The sequence below is a fragment of the Meleagris gallopavo genome, chromosome 11 (genome assembly GCF_905368555.1).
Source record: "Meleagris gallopavo chromosome 11, MGAL_WU_HG_1.1, whole genome shotgun sequence".
NCBI lineage: Eukaryota > Metazoa > Chordata > Aves > Galliformes > Phasianidae > Meleagris > Meleagris gallopavo.
The window spans coordinates 8,723,006-8,742,463 of NC_139414.1; the positions used below are offsets into that span (position 1 = coordinate 8,723,006).

At 34.9% G+C, this 19,458-nt stretch overlaps 1 protein-coding gene and 1 long non-coding RNA gene across 9 annotated transcripts in view; one reads left to right on the top strand and one right to left on the bottom strand.

The window, feature by feature from the left end:
• Positions 1-19,458, bottom strand: part of COL4A4 (collagen type IV alpha 4 chain) — a 64,996-nt gene that overhangs the window by 38,579 nt on the left and 6,959 nt on the right. For all 3 annotated transcript variants that reach the window (XM_031555108.2, XM_085233363.1, XM_085233362.1), the window contains exons 4-13: positions 18,894-18,971; positions 8,843-8,977; positions 7,901-7,945; positions 6,196-6,312; positions 3,389-3,457; positions 3,167-3,202; positions 2,299-2,361; positions 1,823-1,858; positions 1,602-1,643; positions 479-559 (exon numbers count right to left, since the gene is read on the bottom strand). In XM_031555108.2, the coding sequence (XP_031410968.2) occupies positions 479-559; positions 1,602-1,643; positions 1,823-1,858; positions 2,299-2,361; positions 3,167-3,202; positions 3,389-3,457; positions 6,196-6,312; positions 7,901-7,945; positions 8,843-8,977; positions 18,894-18,971 (702 nt within the window). The remainder of the gene's footprint in view (positions 1-478; positions 560-1,601; positions 1,644-1,822; positions 1,859-2,298; positions 2,362-3,166; positions 3,203-3,388; positions 3,458-6,195; positions 6,313-7,900; positions 7,946-8,842; positions 8,978-18,893; positions 18,972-19,458) is intronic.
• LOC146543620 (uncharacterized) lies at positions 484-14,689 on the top strand. Of its 6 annotated transcripts, none has more exons than XR_014885711.1 (6): positions 484-648; positions 1,806-2,136; positions 2,870-2,953; positions 5,775-9,261; positions 13,483-13,570; positions 14,549-14,689. It is a non-coding gene; the product is annotated as an uncharacterized LOC146543620 (long non-coding RNA). The 6 variants fall into 6 exon arrangements; XR_014885709.1 differs by having other exon boundaries at positions 5,775-5,823; positions 9,198-9,261; positions 13,483-14,689; XR_014885710.1 differs by lacking the exons at positions 13,483-13,570; positions 14,549-14,689 and adding an exon at positions 10,199-13,413 and having other exon boundaries at positions 5,775-5,873; positions 9,198-9,261.

The window sequence follows — 19,458 nt, forward strand, 5'->3', positions numbered from 1 at the left end:
GGGCTGGCAATGCCGAAATTCACATTTTCATTTCTGTATATTTGCAAATCAGGCTTGAGAAACACAGAGACTACACTATAGGGTTCTCTATAACATAAGTTTTGTAACTCTTTTATAAAAAATTCTCACACTTCAAAGTATACAATTCTGGCTACTGCGGGTGTATCACTGAAGAAATACAGTAAACATGATCTTGCATTAAAAACAAACAACAAAATCACTTATTTTGTCTATCAGTAGAGCACACCCTAGAAGGATTAGGGTTGACTGTTCAAACATTACACTGAAGAAATCTTAACAAGAAAAAATGCCAAAGATCTGAAAAATAAAAAATACTGAAAAGCCACGTAAGATATTAAATTAATGATGAAAATTAATGAACACTAAAGCAAGAGATTTGTCTTATTTATTTCATCCTTAGCAAAAATGGTATCACTTGCCAATTCAAGCACAGTTAAATGTGAAAACAGATTAAAACCTTTTCTCCTTTGAACAGCTGAGCTCCAGGAGGTCCAACTAATAGTGGTGACCCAGGTGGCCCGGGAAGTCCAACGTCACCCTGTGGAAACCAGAGGAATAACAGAAAGATGTTCTGTTCCATGCAGCATTTCAATGAGACATGGAATGTTTTTCTGTTGCACTACAGCAGTACGTATTTTTTGTCTTTATTGAGCAAGTACTTGTACTAATACTTATAGATAAACAAGATTTTGTGCTGAGACCTGTAAACTTCTCTGCAGTCTTCTCTGATGAGTATGGCCAACAATTTTAACTGTCTTCTATTCTTGTCACTTATTGAAAAATAATGTGGCTAGGGAAATAAATGACAATCTCTCATGCTCTAGACTAAAAGCTTTGACACAAAGCTTTGTGAATGTGGATGAAATTATTGATTTGCTAGGGGACGTTGTGCATGCTAGAAACTTATATGGATTGTAAACAGTGACTGGATAAATTCACAAAAGAAAAATCAAATATTCCAGGTCTCTACTCTGAGTATTGCAATGGTGAAATTGGGAGAGGAAGCATTATGTGCTTATCCTTTCCTTACACCATTTCCTTAGCATCTGTGCTGGATGTAGCAAGACATTAGATAAAGGAACTGTTCTGATATAGCCACTGTTACTGGAGGGTACTGTTGTGATTATTTAGGCAGTGTCTGTATAGGAGGAATGCTATCTACTGTGTTGCTTGTTGCCTTTCAGGTCCCAAAATACACTTGTTTCTGGTATGCAGCTCACTGAAGTAATTACTTCTGTACAGAATTAACTGATTCAATAGCTCACATTAATTCTCCTGTTCTAACATGACCACTGAGAGCGTGCATCCACAAATTAATGGATTTTAGGGAACCCACTGAGACTCTGCTTGGATTGCTTTTTTTCTTGTAGATCTGCAGGTAGGATCACCACAGGACAGAAAGCCTAACTAAACACATGGAACCCAAAATCTAAATGCTTGTGTTCAAAGGTGTATACCCAAAGCAGGAAAAATTTGAGATTTCTGCTCAATTCAAGAAATCTTCAAAAAATGAATCTTGTTTTCTTAAGACAAATTTATATTTTTTATACTATAGAATTATATTTATTTCTTTTCCTTACCGGCTCCCCCTTTTGTCCATCCACTCCAATACCTGGATTTCCCTAATTGACAGAAGAATGTACAGAATTTGAAGGGTATTAGAAAATGTTGATATGAGAATTTAATCGAGTAACTTTAAATCAAGTAAATTTAGTAACAGGTAGTTATAAAGGATATATCAAATATTTGTGTAAATTAACCTATTATTTCACTAAATATTTCAGGAAAAGCTATTGCCTACCTGTTCACCTGGCAAACCAGGGTAACCTGGAATACCCTTTAAAAGAGAATGAGAACAAGTTAAGGTGACGTCTGATTTAGAGACAGAACTTTGAGAATTACCTCCACTTGCCAAAATCACCTAGATGCAGAATTTCCTTGAGTTCTACCCATCAAAAGTGCAATTTACTTAGCATGGTCACTGCTTTCAGCAGGACTGAACTCTAGATCTATGTCTGCCTGTTTCACAAAGTGGCCTCAGAGAAGGGGAATAAGGAGAAAGCACTAACAGCGTTCCCTTCGGACCATGGACTGCCAGATGACTTGTTTTTACAGGTATGGGAAGAAGCAACATATGCTCTAATTCTAACTAAGGCAAAAATCTCTATTTACTGTATGCCTCAAAAATAACATGTAGATTAATTCACATTAAATCAATTTCTAAAATTGGTGTGCATATCCTGAAAATGAAAGACTGAGAAACTGTGGTAATCTTACAGGCATGCCTGGTTGGCCTGGGTATCCAGGTGGGCCTGTTGTACCTGTTGATCCTCTAGGTCCCTGAAAAAAGACAACAAATGGCCTGTTTGTGAAGATATCAAGAGATTACAATTTTTTTTTTTTCCCCACAGAACTAGTTTATCTGAATGCCTGCACCACTTGAATCAGTTTACTGGCATTTCATTTACGTATGCCTCTCTTATAGCTTATTACCATACCAGAAACCTCATAGCCATTCCAGCAGCTCGGTTTCTGAATAATTGTGTACTGATATTGTTCAGTGCAGTTGTATTTTATGAATGAATTGAAAGAATACTTTCTTAGTAACTGTACTACAGCATGGGGACTTTGAGAATTTCATCAGCTAACATCTTTTTTGACCAGCAATATGAACCGAAGTCATACAAGACTGTAAGAGCCCAGCGGTGAAATTAAACTCTCTTTTTCTTCTTAAAGGCTTTTATGGCAAAAAAAGGTGGTTGTGTGTTATATATTCTTGACTCAGCAGATACTGTTGAAGAAGATGTCAAATCCCTACATATTTACTGAGGAATCTTGAATTTCACAGGACAAATATTCTGCGTTTCTGAATACATAAGGAGCAACAACTGCTTGATGCAGAGTCACTGCCTGCATGCAAACCACAATGCAGGTGGGTTTGCAGTCTGTTTCTGTGCCTTTCCGCAGCAAAGAACTGGTTATAGAGGCAGATAATGGGGACTTTATTTTTGTTGGCCTTCATCCTGGAATTTTGCTAGTAAGGCAGGCAGGGAGAAACTGTAATATTACCTTATTTTACGAAGAAGGAAAATTAGAAAGATCTCCTAGACAAAAGGCAAGTTTAGAACCCACTGGCTATACTTACGGGCATACCAGGGGGGCCAGGATCACCTCTGTCTCCCTGTAAAGACAGAAATTTAGCAAAGGATACATCAAAAGCTTTGATTTTAAATAGTTGTTGGAATTTTCTAATTTTTTAATCTTTTAATGCACCAAGTTTTATTAAACAGTGAGGACATATGAGAACAATTAAATTAGCTATACATTTTTCCTACAAAATATTATTTTTTCCTAATCAGACACTTACTGGGAGTCCTTTTCCAAAATACGAAACATACACTGAATTTCCTTTTTCTCCTTTTTGCCCTGGGTTTCCCTATGAGGAAAAAAAAAGTATATTAAAACATTATGATCCACTTATTGATATCCTATGCTTCTACACAGACTGAATGATAATTTCTTAGGTTGTACTACTAGTGCCCATATATCGCTAGGTAATCCACTAGAATCAGCATACCTGCATTAGCATATTGTAGTTCTTTTGTCTAATAAGACCCTTACATGTGAAGATGTTGAACAAAACAGCTTCTTGCAGGTTCTGAGTCCTGCTCTGAGATGCTCCTTAGCTCTTCAGTATTTCAATATTCCACCATCTTTACAAATCTTGCCTGTAGTATCAACTACATCAATATGCCTACCTTTTCTTTCCATCAGTTAGCAGCTTTAAGTATTACACACTCCAGCTTCTCCAGAAGTTCATACTATGATGTAGAACAACCTAGTACAATTCTGCATACAATTAAAAAGCTGAATATAGATTTCAACCTATCAGTAAAAATATTTCACAATCTATCACTATTAATAAATCTGATGCCTACAGGCCCTGCTTATTTTAAAGAATTAAATTCCTGTCCTTCTTTCTGTGGAGTCCTTTATATAACTTTGCCTATCATAGGGCCCTCAAAACCTCAGTCTGACTTTAGGAAAAGTTAATTACTTTAGTAAATTTTAAATTGTTGAATTGATGTCTAAAAGCATGTACATATATATGTGAAGAACAAACATACTGAAATATTTCAGAAATATTCTCATTTGAAATCCTAACAGACAGGGTAGAACTTAATCGAAGCCTGCAACAACCATTGATTTCAATAAACTGGGGAATTTTGGAATTTAACCACTTTAAAACATCACTGGTTTCTTGATATTATACACCAGCTGTTCAAATCCCGAAGTCAGAATGAAACTGAGAAAGCAGTTATTCCTGATATGATGCAGTAAGAGCTACAGCTGCCTGCAGCTGGATATACCTACAGTAAACTTGATACAGTTTACAAATCAGACAGCAGCTGCTAGGAAATACATGAAGCATACAAAAAGTTACATCTGTATGTTGTTATTTTACATGTGAATTTGTGTAATAAGAGATATTTATTAGATTCAATTACATGACTAAAGTAAAGGCTTTCAAATACAAACTAATTTCTAATTCATTAGTGAGGCAAATGAAGTAAAGGGGAGAAATACGCACGCACTTATAAAAAATTATGCAGGAAAATATTACAAATAAGAAAATTAAAAATGTTAGCTGTAATATATAGCCAAGTCAGTACTTGGTGCAACAAATTGACTTAAAAATAGGCAACCCATATAGAGGTTGTAGCAGCATTCTTGCACATAAGAAAATATGTTTACTATGTCTTGTTTTTCTGAGTAGCTAAATTAATTTGCACTGGATTTTTGTGTAGATATCCAAGGCTATATGCCTATTGTGCCTCCCTTTATTTGGAGGTTGCAAATACTAGGCCTGACAAAGAGCATGCTCCTGGAATTGGGAGGGTGTATGCTACAATTTGTCCCATGTCTCATTTTTATTTTACATTATTTGGCTAAATATTAAAGGTAGAACTCCACTTTGACAGCCATAAAATGTAAGAAAACAAAGATAAATTTAACAACTTGAGACTAAGCCATTTTACCATTCAGAGGGTAATAGGTTGCCATGAGATAGGGTAATGATCTATACCACAAGAGGTGTAATAAATTAGTAAGTATTTTATCTGGTTTTATGACAGCATCTATTACACGTCCAAGACTTGAGTTGTATGCTTTTGCTATATTTTGATAGTGTCTTCTCACTCTCCATCGTTGATTGCCTATGATTGAATCAGCATCTCATTTAGCTTCTATTAGACACAATTGTCTTTTCATGTAAATTGTAGTTGTTTAATTTTTTTTTATTTAGAAAATTCCAGGGAAGGTCTTAGATCAACTAATGAGTTATTATTACTAATCATTGACAACTAAAAATTGTTTCCACAAGAAGTCAAAGACTGGGGAAAAGAACAGTTCAACCAAATTTCTTTGAAGCTATGGTAATGCATATCCCTTACTGATACTAATTTGTGTTTTATTTTCACTAGAAGCACTGCTAAGCTAATTATTTAAATACTTTAAAAAATGCTTTCAATTTTAACAGGAAAAGTAAACAATATCGAAATGATCATTTACAATATTTTAGCTGAAATTACCTCTGTGTTTATAGATAAACAGTAAGGCAAGTTTAAGTATGCATAGAGCAATCATGAGAAACTATTCAAAAAGTGGCATATGAAACTGTGATGCCATTGTTTTGGAAGAGACTTACTAATATATTTGTGTGATACTTCACTAAAAATCTTCATACGTTACAGGAATTGATGAAACTTGTTGAAAATTCCAGTTATTACTAATTAATCTCAGGTATGTTCCCACTACTCAGGCTTTTAAGAAGTTTCAAGTAATGATAAATGGTAAGTTGATTTTAAGTTACCTCTAAATATGGTCTTAGATTTGGTGTGGTTACGCACTGGTGAAACAAAGCAGAATTTAACTCTCCAGCTATACGCATATACTTAAAAGGCCATATGAACTTCACATTCAACCTCAATCATACTCTGCAAAGTGTTCTTCAATCACATTAACCTTAGCAGAAACAGAAGGTGCTTGGAACTTCACTGTAAAGTGTAAAGCTAGTGCAGTAGTCTAAAAATCCTTTCATTTAAAAAGCCGTCAGCTTGAAAGGAAAATGTAGATATATATTATTACTAGACAATAGCAATGCCTTTAACATACGTAAGGACCTCTTGGTCCAATATATCCATTTTCGCCTGGAAATCCTGGATCTCCTCTTGAGCCATTGCAGCCATCTACACCGTGTTTGCCCCTGGGTCCCTCACTTCCTGGTAATCCCTGAAAGGCAGTTTAACATTTATTAGAGATACACCATAGAAAATTACACAGAAAATTAGTTTTTAAATTAATGAAACAGTTCAGAAACAAATATCACAGAGCTGAAGTAGAAACCATCTACAACAGTCCCAGCTTTATGTCCCTGCACTAGAAATATCTTCCATCGTGATATTTATTTCTGAAGTGAAGAATAGCAACCCTGTATTTTGTATATATATTTTTTTTGATACTTAGTAAATATACTGAGAACAACACTGGGTAGAGGGCCAGACCGAGCTGTCAGTCTGGCCCTCTACGCAGTCTTTGAGTCAGTAACTAATGGGCTATTTTCTCAGGAAAAGCAGATTGGCTCTCTAGCTACAATCTTTCTTATGGCTGTAATGAAAAGCTGTTTTCTCTTTACAGTTTCTGAAGAACATATGGAAAGATCATCTAAAGCAGCCTTGTGGTTTTTAATTGATAAGATAAAATGGTAGAACAACTCGACTCAAGCACACACAAACTCAAGTAATCACAGAGGAAGATTGTACATTCCAGAATTGAGAAAGTCATTTTCCAAATAACAAAAATTAACTGATGTACAGATGAGGTGTAGTTCTACTTCAAATTAGATACTAGAGAAAGAAGTAATTTTTTTTCTTCTGAAAAATCATCAGGAAAGCATCCTGTCCACTTGCCAGAAATGTTCTTGTCAATTTAACTTTCTTTAATTTAAAGCTCTTCACCACGATTTGAGGATACACTTTTTGGTTATCTATTTCTCAGGAGCATTTTGTTCTTTATGCAAAATTTTGGCCCTATGAATTCTGCATTATATTGACATTCTGGACGAAGTCCCACTGTCAAGTATGGACAACAGATGCTAAGATACCCACTTCATTTCTGGTTCTGTTTTTGCTTTCAAAATTCAACATTTTAACTTTATTTGATTCATATGAAACCAGTAACAGCAAAAAAAAATTAGTTATAATAAACACATAAAGATTTTTTTTCAATATATTGCATTTAAGAGATACTCTCTGCTTTTTTTACCACATCGATTTCCACACTAAAAACCACATTCACAAATATGTATAATCACATGCTTCTACACTTAGGACTGACTTCTTCAGTCCTTATTCACGTAAAATTCAATGGCTGCTTATTTTTTTCTCCCTGCAAAAGAACTACAGGCAAAAATAATTTAAAAAATTGAACAAAAAAACAATACATGATCTGAGACAACTTTCAGAGATGTGAAGAATGCATCAAACTATAGTCTGCTGTAGAGCCTAAGACAATAAACGAATTTTTAATCCTTGCACGGATTGACACATGCTGCAAGGACTAAGGCTCTACCTTCACTGCCCCACTTCCCCATCAAAATGATGTGATTATTTTCCAGGGATTTTGTGGAGTTTTTTATAAATTATAAACACAGTTGAAATTAGCTAATTTATATTTTTGCAACACAAGTAATTATGTAGTTGGCACAATAACTATAGATATAAAAACAAACAACATATTAAGTGTTTTATTCTATTAGAAGACTTGTTTTGACTTTAAAGAAACTGTATTTTTTATAAAGCAATATTCGTTCAATACGTACAGGAACACCATCTAAACCAGGAAATCCTGGGACTCCAGTTGGGCCCTAAAAACAGATAACATGAAAAAACAAAGCTGCTGAGATCATTAACTCTTAAAAAGAATGAAAAATAAGAATACATAATACTATATAGTGATAAACAGGCATACTCTTGTTTGAAAAATGATTTTATTAGATTTACAATTACAATAGATAATACAATTTTATTAGAAATAAATATCTGACAAAAGTTAATGGGTTTAGTAAGAAACTAGGGTCAACGGCTATCCATGGTAAAAGGAAAAATGTGAAATTCCTAATTTCACTGATTCTCCAGTGACTACAAAAGTATGGAGAAGTTGCCTGTAACAATATATTATTCTATGTATAAATTTTACAACCCTGGCACTATTTTGATAATAGAAGGAGCAGTTTCTATTTACAGGACTTATATTTCATGTATATTAGACATTCGCTTTAAAGATTTCAGTTATCCCCTGAGATTAGTGAAATTAGATAATTAAAATTAATATAAAGTAGCAAGAGCTAATTACAGTACAGCTATGTAAGATAAACTTGAACTGCAAGTTTTATTCTTGAAGTGGTAATAAAATTCTGTTTAGTGTACAGCATTTTCAAAAGCACCATAATACTCCCTCCAGCTCCACATTCCTCCCACAGCCTTCTCCAAGTTTAAGGAGGGTTACATAGTACACACTAATCAGAGACTGGTCTCTGTCGTTGTTTTTTATTCCCTGATTATTCTAATTTTGCAACCCAAAAGAAAAAAAACAAAAAACACTGAAACACGTTTTCTAAAGAAAGCTGTAATTGATTTCTGGGTGAGCAAGAGGATAGTTTGGCAAATGCTTTCTAATCATGAAAACAGGTTCTGTTTCATTGGCTAATACTTTACATTATATAATGTACACACCCAATAGAGCTGTCTGTGGTGTTTCCTACCTTATCACCTTTTTCTCCAGCTGGCCCAGGCTGCCCATTCTCACCTCTCTGTCCTTTTTCCCCTGGCAGACCAGCTGGTCCTGTAGATCCCAAGGATCCAATTGGTCCTTGAGCTCCCAGCTCACCAGGTTGACCCTGAAAAGAGTCCAAAGAGTTAAGTGAATACTACTGTAAACCTTGAAGTAGGTAGTGTATTAGAGATGGTTGTACAGATAAAACAAGTCTTAAAATGTATACATATTTATTATTCAAAACAGCTTGCTGTACAGGCAGCAGATCTATTCCATGCATTAGATGCTATTAAACGCAACTTTAAATGTTAACAACTTGATTAAGGCAGTAATTTCATCTTCAGCAGGTCTCCAGCACCACTGTCAAGCTGACTGGAATAAATTCCAAGTCCTTCTGGCTCTATCGATGTAAGTAACACTCATAAGAATAAGGCTCCATACTTCTGCCACCAGGGGTGCCACATTTTAGAGAAAAGGCCATTGTAGACATTAGAACAAATCAAGAGAGTTCCCTTTTTCTTCTAACTATATTACATTCTTATCATCTTAAGTTTTCCTAGGTCATGTATCTTCTATCGTCGCTCTCAGATTTTAGCACCTTTTAATGAAAAAGATGTGAGGTTTCATATAGAAAAAAAATGTTAACTGTTATCAAACACACACAAAGTATCAATTTGAATAGATTGTGTTGAAAGGATTTAGGAGGCTTTAGAATGTCATTTATCTGTATATCACTCTAAATTCTGCATCTGCACCTACAACACAATACAGTTTGTCTTTATGTATTTCTACAAAGTTTTCCAAGGTCACTCTTACTGTTAAGTAATTACACTTTGTGACAATGAACAAGTGGATTTTTCAGTCTACAGCATCAGTGTGGATTTGTTTGGGTTTGGTAGCAGGTTTTGTCCTGTGCTGCTAAATAATGATTAAATCATAGATTTTAGATATGAGCTGTCTACACTTTACCCTACAAAGCCTACGTTACAACACATTATCAAAAAAGAGAGCAATATGGAGCCATATGCCTGTCAGAGAAAGTGAGTCTTAAACACCACAGGAGGGCAGTAAAGGATATTTCAGTAAAGTGTCCATTCACAGAAACGACAGGCCATACATTACTTTACTTTCTGTGAATGGATTCAAGAAAAAGAACAGAAATCAAAAATTACTGTAGACATATTCATTAGCTCCAAGTATCAAATTATGCTGAAATGATAGAATGAAATTCCATTCTACCAAGTGTAAATATTTCAACAGACTGAATCCGTCTAAACAAGATATTTTCTCAAAAATTGCAAGCAGAGCCTTAAATCTTTTTTTTTTCCTTTTCTTTTCTTTAAAGCTGGAGGTCCTGCTAGAAGAGCAGAGGACTACCTGGAAATGAATCCTTGCACAACTCATTTTCCATTTGCCTGTACTTTCATCCTCACTTAAACCTTAATGCTGCTTCCAATGAAGTCACTAGTAAAATTTCCAGGGCAAAATCAGCATTCCGTCTTCAGCAACAATTATAGTTTTCTTGATAGTACAATTTAAAGTGTAAAACGCTACAGAAATTCATGGCTACTAGTAGGAAAATGTGCTGATTCTGCATCCTTTTTAACAATGAATGGATAGTTAGAATTCCGGGTGTTATTTGAGTATTTGCTGGTATGAACAATTGCAGCTTATCTACTGGCAGAGCTTTGTACCTCCTCTGCTGAAAAAATGATGTTATTAATTGATGTACTTTTAAAGAAGCTACTACAGAGTCTAATAGCTTGATTTAAAAAAGACTGGACAACCATTTTGATTAAGATTCATTTTGAATATTAATTAATATTAAAAGTGAAACAAATTAAACTAATAAAATAATAAAATGCAAATATTTGAACTACCCACTCCTGGAAGCAGCACTTTTTTCTTGGTACATGGAACTAGCTGTTGCCATGCGAAATATAGCATTCACCAGTGGGGGGGGGGAAAGGCGAGGTATTTCTCAGTAATGCTCAAATGCCTTGATGTTAACAAAGCATCTTCTTGACAAATTTCTGCAGTGACTTTAATATTTTTATTAATGTGTACACTCTGCATCCAATAGTTGACAGAGAAATTTTTTTTCAAATTATGGACATGCGGCCCTTCGTGCTGATAAAAATGTCTTTAGTTGCTACTCTGTTAATTTAATTGACTCCATGGTTTGTGTCTTCAGCAGAAGGTAGTGAAGTCATAAAACAGAGTCACTGAATCCAGAATTCACAATAGGTTTGACAGCTGATACAACTTTAGAATGCCATGTGAAGCTGGTGGATTGTCTCTCTTTCTTTCAGCTCAAAGACTGATAATGACTGGGAGCTTTGTTAAGACCAAACTGATACCATGTCATAACATCTATTATCACATCTATTATTTGTGCCCATCCAATGTGACTACCACAGCACTGCAGTCTCAGGACAGCTGTACAAATAAAGAGGATGAAGGTAGTCATGTCATGTTCATGTAGAAATGACAAATTAGCTCAGTTAAAATGGACTGAATATTATGCCTCCTCTGCCATCCAATGTCAATAAATTCATTTAGGTTTTCATGGCCTTGCTAACTGTCTAGGTAAAGAACCACACATGTCAAAACTATGGTCTGTCATTTTAGCATATCCTGGGCTTGATCTGCAGTAAGAAACTGACTTCTGACAACAAGACCACCTTTCTTGGATCAACTATGTTTCCTGCAACTAAGACTGCAAATAATTCAGAATTGTGCAGCAAAGCACTTATTATAATTTAGAAAAGACAATGGTCAAGATTCTTTGGAATGACTTCTTTTGCTTGCCTGAGACATTGAACAACACCTGATTTTTAGAGTGCCCTGAGCATTAATTACTTGAAAATTTGACATTTTAGAGTAGTCTTAATTGGAAATAAACAAAGCAAACAAACAACTTGTTCACGTTATCAGAGTGAATTCTAGGCCTCACTTCTGGTTATCAGTGAAGTCAAAAGACCACCAGTTATTAGCTTTGATTAGAACAGTACCTATGTGATATGCAGTGTGGAAGTACTGGGGATTCACGAAATGCATTTACTTTCTGCTCACATACACAAAACCAAAAATTCTCAGCAACTGCACAGAATCAGATTGTAGGCAAATAATGTACTACTCTTTTCATTCTTCACTTGACTCTGGCATGTAACCAGTCCTTATCATTTCACCAGGGATAGGATGGAGAAAGGGAGGGAAACAGAATAGTCTAGAGTGGAGGAGAGCACACAAAGCCATATGCAGACAGATGTTTTCTTTTGTAATTTGCTTGGTGAGGTGGAAGCATCTGCAGCTACTCTTAAGCTCCACCCATGCTCTCTCCCTTTTTGGAACTCAAGCCATAGCTTTCAGGCCTTGTAGGAGTTTAGGAGTATTCTGGGAAGTTTCCACTCCCTCACACTAATTGTGTAGTACAGGGGCCAAAACCATTTCTACTGTAAGTTAAGACTTCCAAATCAACTTTCTAACTGCTAACATGAACAAGACAAGACAATATTTCAAGAAAAATCTTTATTTGACTGAAAACTGTATGGAATGTAACTATGAGTTTGTTCAGAAACAACAGATGAGACAGTGACTTTTAATTATTATGTAGCTGCTTCTTATAGTCATATTTTGAGCCAATTAAATTCAGTAGTAACCTGTAGTGATTGACTTGTCTCAGCATCTTGATCATGCTGCAATCTTTTAAGATATTCTGTGCTCTTTTATAATATTTTGTGATGATCCAATAAGCTATAGGAATGTAGTACTTGGGGATGGATCTCCAGAGGTCCCTTCCAACTCCGACAGTTCTGTGATTTTGTGTGCAACCTACTCTAGGGAACCTGCTTTAGCAGGGGAGTTGGACTAGGTTAACTCCAGTGCTCCATTCCAACCCCTGTGACTGTGATAATCTTCACAGTGATATTTTGATGAAACACAACGAATCACAGTGAAAAGCTGAAAAAAAATTCACCATGTACTTTATTTTTCTTTTTTTAACCCTGAACAACCATGAAAAGAAGAGGCATCCAAGAAGCCAGTGGGTGTCACTATTGCATAAAAAAAATACTAAATGAGAAAATTTGATGCTGAAATGCTATGGTTGTTAACAGTTGAAAGCAGAGAGTTACAAATAGTGTAACTATTTTAGACTATAAATCGTTAACATCAAATTAGCTAATAAAATAAAATTAACTTTTGCTCTAATGTTCAAGATCAAGTTGGATGGAGCACTGAACATGCTGATATACTGAAAGATATCTCTGGCCTTGGCAACTGAGGTTGGAAATAAATGAGTTTTAGGATCCCTTTCAACCCAAACCATTCTATGATTCATTTTTTATTAAAGTGGTTCACTGATTGGCAATATTTGGTTGATCCAAATCTATGAAAAAGAATAATTTTGTAGAGTTTTGTAATACCTCAAATTGTCTTTATCAGTGAGGAAAAGGTCAACAATCTGAAACTGATAAAAAACACTATTTATAGTATGGTGGGTCAGGAGAACCAAAACAAGTGAGGAAAGAAAGTCCTCAAGAACAAAAAAAAAGATAATTTATGAAGTTTAAAATTTTGGAAAAAAAAAATAGAAATGTATCTAATATGAATAACGCTATTTTACAGATGGTGTGGATGTACTGTGACAAAGAACAGTCACAAATAAGCCTCACTGTGAGGAGAACAAAGTGATCCTTCCCTATTCCGCATTCTGGTGAGTTGAGTCCATTCCCTACTATCTCAGGAATCTTCTATTTTAAAACTATATTGGAGCTAATATACTTAGAAAGAACGATCAACAAGTATTAGGCAAAAAAGTGAGATAGATCTGGGTTTCCTCAAATGCTAGCATGCATGCTGTATCTCTGATAATGGATTCAACTAAGCACATATATTTTGAGATCAAATCAATGGATTTTATATATTTGCTTCATCAGTGTGCAGCTTGAAAATCCAAATATAACTGCTAGACACTCCATGTGAATGACAGACTGCCATTAATTTATGTTATGTATATCTATCATACCACTATGTAAAAAAATGTGGTTTAAAAAGCACCTCTTAGGCAGAAAAAACTCAGAATTTCTTGTTTCCCAGTTAGCAAATCTTACATATGTTTATGCTGCTGTAAATTGGACTTGGTTAACCCACAGAATCTACAAAGGAAACATGATAACCCACAGGATCCATTAGGGAGATGTGACAAGAATAGCAACATCAGGGGACAGACCTACCATAGAATTAGATTTCACCATCAGTATCCCACAGTCCTGAAATACTCATGAGCTGACTTTTCGACTTTGGCAACAAACTGATTTAGTATCCCCCAGAAATGCTTATTTCCTATACCTCATATGCAAGAAAACATGAGACCTTCTTAGATACCTGCTTACTAAGTTCTCTCTTAAACTACTATGAATATAGGCCACTTGCTTCCTCTACAGAAGAGCAAACGTTGGTCTTGCTGAGTTATATTTGTTATTCTCTTGGCTCCAGGCATTTCACATGACCTCATGGAAGCTTGATCAGGTTGGGTCATGAATAGATGCTTGCTTTCTAAATCTACTTAACTCTATAAACAAAGCCAAAGGAATTGAATGGGATCAAACTCTGGGGTTGGCACAGGACAGATTTACAATTGGTCAGTGCTAACTGCAAACATTTTTTTTTTTAACTATCAAAATTTTTTTAGAGCAGCCAGCATTTTTTAGGCCTCTGATTCAATACTGCAAGAATTATGAAGGACCTAACTTCCCGTGCTAGAGAAAGAGGGGCAAATGAAGGAAGAGTTTCATTTGGATGTATCAGGAGCAAAGTAAAATCAAGAATTTTATGGAATAAATAAAAGAATATTAAAAAAATACCAATGAAGTTGCCATTTGCCTCTAATAAAATACATCGATGTCTGCTGCTTCCTTAAAGACTACACATCTTGACTGGGAGAGAAAAGGAAGAAGAAATTCGAAGTTGATCAGGACTGACACCAAAAATTGGCTACTTTCTTCCTCTTTTCTTCCAACTTGCCCGATTTCTCTTTGCTCACATATAGTCATGGCAGTTTGTTTCTCTTATTCCAATGGTCACCATTTCTCTAGCTGAAACCTCAATTACCTTGTTCTCTTACAACATACAAGAGTTTCTTTTTCGAGATTTAGAAGCTTTTTAAATAGGCATAATAGCAATGTCTCAGTTCCTATTGTGTTCACATTTGGCTGCACTTTTTTTTTTATTTAAACATTTAACTAATCATACTTTTGCATTTAAAAAAATGGATAGAAAGAAAGCTTATTGTGTACGGTGCCAAAGACCATAGGGCAACATTTTAGGTCCTACTTTCCTTTGAAAACTTCAGAGAATAACACAGTCCTGATAGCCATTCCTCAATTCAGACACCTAAATACATTCAGGACTTTAATTTTAGGGGTCTGTTCTCTTATTATCCTAGTTGTTACCTATGTTAGGAGAGAGCTGAGGGCTACTGTCAGGTCATAAACAAATTTGAATGGTTTTATCTTTACAAAATGTAAATACGTGTCACTTTTCATTGGTGATTATAAACAAACAAAGCTGATTTATATCAGCTCTAAAACACATATTCTACTTCAATTTTAGTAGGAATCTCTTGATGGACTATCAGTCTACTCCAAACATAGAAACAATGTATTTGTTCATTTTAGTAGCTAAACTTCCAATGGATAATGCTTTCACAGAAGGGCTAAAAAGAAAAGTAACATCCTAAAATCTGCATAATGGCAATGTCATCAAATACCCTTCATAGTGTCAACAATAATCCCTCAAATGAAACTTGCCACGATATTTTTTTCCCACAGTTTGCTGACAAAGTGAAACCCTTAACAGATGGGCACACCTTAATCAGGAAACTAGACAACAGCTTTTTATGAACAGATAGAAAGATATTCTAACTTCTTTAAAAATACTCTTTTCATCAGCATGTGGAGAAGGACATAGAGAATGACTACTAGCAATGCATGAAAGCAGCTGTTTAGACTCCTATTCAGACATCAATCTATCACTTGTATGTTGGCCCTATGATGTCTGTCTAGTAAAAAATCTGCATGATGGTACTGTCATCATCTTTTTGATGGCTTCAGCCATATGTATTATAAATAACACTCTTGACTTCATAGTTTCTACAACAGCACACTTTTTTAGGGGGATAAAACCTTGTATACTAAATTATAATCTGTAAACCTGGTTAACAGACACTGTCCCTTGAAACTGTACCTCTACTTGGAAGCAGTCATCCAACAACAAAGATGAAGAATAACAAATGAGCATTCATGTTCCAGCTAGTCTAAAGAAGGATTTTTTTTCTTGGAAGAGTTTGGATAAGATGGTTAATCATAATAGGTCTGACCTCGTGTGATCCTAATATATATGATAATTACATATGTTACATATGTTACAATAATGAGACAATTTGCCCTTGCTCCCATATGACTCTTAGATTGCAATGTTTAACAGAACATCATGAAAAGAATCTCGTATATCTGACTCCTTGATGCAAAAGAATTAAAAAATAAATAACAAAAGCAACAAAACAGAACTGAAGGTGGTGTAGGCTAGAATGCCTATGTAATTCAGTACATATACTGTATATGTAGCTCACTTAGACTCTGCCATTCTCTTTCAGTGTTTGCAAAAGCCCCCATATTGCAGTTCCTTTAGCACAACTGAATGAAGATCTGTTAACTTTGGCAGTTAATGTAAGGCTGGCTTTCCAGCTAGTCTGGATGGGATTATTGTTCCATTGCCTTTTGCCCAGCAAACCCATGAATTCCCTTTAATATTTTTGTATTTTCAGCAAATGTTTGCTGAGGAGGCTAGCTCACCCTTATTTTTGACATCTAGCCTGTTCTAAATAAGTAAAAAGAGAAAAAAAATACAGCACTAAGAAACTGAATGCACACTGTTGATTTTACCACTACGTTTTTATAGAGAAAGATTATTTAAAAAACAGAACACTTCTGAAATTTTAGACTTGCATACCATACAGTGCCAAAGGCTTTCAGTGATCATTCACTTCTCGCAATTTAAAGACAAGACTGAGGTTAGACTCAAATGCCCGATGAACCAGCCTGGGAGCAGAGCTCAGACTGGCAAGATAAAGCATGATGTTTTGCATTCTAGAAAGCTAACAATAAGGTAAATAATTTTTTTTTAATTTTGTAATGGCTAGTATCTACAAAGGCTAGGAAAGCGAAGTTTGTGCGTCAAAGTGTAAAGACAGAACACAGCAGAGTTCAGAAATCAACAGGACTGTAGACTGAGAAAAAGATTAAGTAATCCTATATAAAAGAGTTAATCACTGTGCATTAGAAAACATTTGCAACAATCTATCTTGAAGTGATGCTTATTTAAGTTATTTTTCACATAATGGCTTTATCAGCCATACTTCAACTTTTTACTTACCTATGACTAGAAATCACTGTATGGCATATAAATTCATGTTACACTGGAGGGACTGTACTTGTCAGTGTGCGTATTTCAGAGCTGTTTTAGAGAATGGTACAATTCTGATTTAAATTTGCAGAATGATGTTGAATTAATTTCATACTGTTTATTTTTCCATTGCACTTCTGTTAGGTACTTTGATCTAGACCTTGTAAGCATTTAGAAAACTAACTGCAAATACATGAGTCGTGGTTCTTTTTACCTGTGGAGAAATACAAAACCCTAATGACTGTGGTGAGTATTGACTGATTATAGTCAATGTAATTCAGGTACGTAATTCAGAACCTCTAAGCTAGTGAGAGATCTAGAATTGGGGGAAATTTTATCATCTTTTCCTTTTCCCCTAGTATCAAAGTTTAATTGCTTTTAAATGATACTTCAGATCAGGTTTTTGGTATCTAAATCAGTCTATTCAGTAGCACTGTGAGACACTGCAATGCTGCTAGTCAAAATACTCTCCCTGGGATGTCCCTTTGTTAACAGTGTTACAGAGATAGACACATCCTAGGCCCCTATTATGAAAATTCTACAGTATGGGGTACTCTTGTATAGACATAATCCTGGAGGATTAGGATAGGATCCAAGGACACCAGGGCAGCAATCATGACACAGCAAAGCGTGCAGCTGACTGCAGAAGCACAGTAAGGGAAAGGTGTGCCTTACTTTTGTGGCCTCTCAGGCTGTACACAAACAGGACACACAGCTCCATTATTCAAGTTTTTTAAGATCAAAACTTTAACTTGTGCTTTGAAAGAAAATTATTTCATTCCTTGTCAATTTTTCAGTTGTTCACTAATCAGAGAATGTATCTAAATAAGTCTTTCCTTGTTTAACATTTTAATTATTTTTACTAGCCATATGTAGCTATATATTTTAAGAAAAAATGGCTAAGATAACAAACTAGTTATCACTGGACCACATTTCAGCTAAAAAATAACAATATTCACACACTTGCAAGAGATGACCTTTAAAAATTGGAAATCATCTACTAAGTATCAAAAGAAAGGATGTGCAAGTTACTAATTTTAATGTACAATACGAAGATGCCTAGACTTCATTTTATTTTTATTTATTTATATGCTGATTATTTATAAAGCAAAGACAATTCAGATTTTTTTATACACAGTGCATTAAGTTAATAAAATAAAAACCCTGCAAGCTTTTTTTTTCAGAATCACCTAACCAAAATAAGAAACAATTTCCCACAAAACCAGCAAACGGCAGAGGCATTCTCTTTTAACCAAGTTCTTAGGAGAAAACAAGCACAGATTTCTAAACTTAACACATCTAAAGAATGTCCTTTGTCTAATTACCAGGAGGATCTCAAAGAATTCTTACCAAAATAAAAAGGCAACAAGATTCTTACAAACTTGGTTGGAATCAAAGCTGTTCAGATTCTTCTTTCAATGACAGTTGTACTTCATACCAGTGATAGAATTTTGCTAGCTTGCTGTATTCAGACTTGTTTATGATCACCAGCCATAATGATTTCAGAATAGTAACACGCACAAAATGAACAGTATTTGCAACAGCAGTTCTCATTAGTTCTATTTATCACTTACTCTTGATCCTTTTTCTGGAAAGCACCGACAAACTGAACAGTCCTGTCCCCCACATGGGTCAATATATGCATATCCTCCCTGAAAATTAAAAGGTTATGAATTTATTAACATACAACTGACAGTAATCATTTTATTATATGACATAGCACTTTATTTTAAACTTTTTTTTTTTTTTTTTTTTTTTAATGCTTGGGTTTTTCTAAAAGGGTGAAATACTAGGAAGAAATTGCTGTTTAAGTTAGCCTGTCCAGCTCTAAAGAACAGAAAAAAATGTGTGGATTCTGTTAAAATGTTACTAAAAATAAGAATCTACTATTTATTCTTATTTAAATAAGTGATAAAGCTTTTGATTTGTACACATATTGTCCAATTAGACAATTTAAAGGCAAAAAATTTGGCTGCTGCTGTATATTCTGTTATACCCACTGGCAATATCCTGCTGTAGAAGAATCTTGACAATAAACATCAGAATAAAGTGTAGCTCTTCAACTTAAGGCAGAAAAGCAAGGATCCTTTTGATTTTGCAGAAGATTTGTTAAATTAGAGGAATGACACCCACACTTAA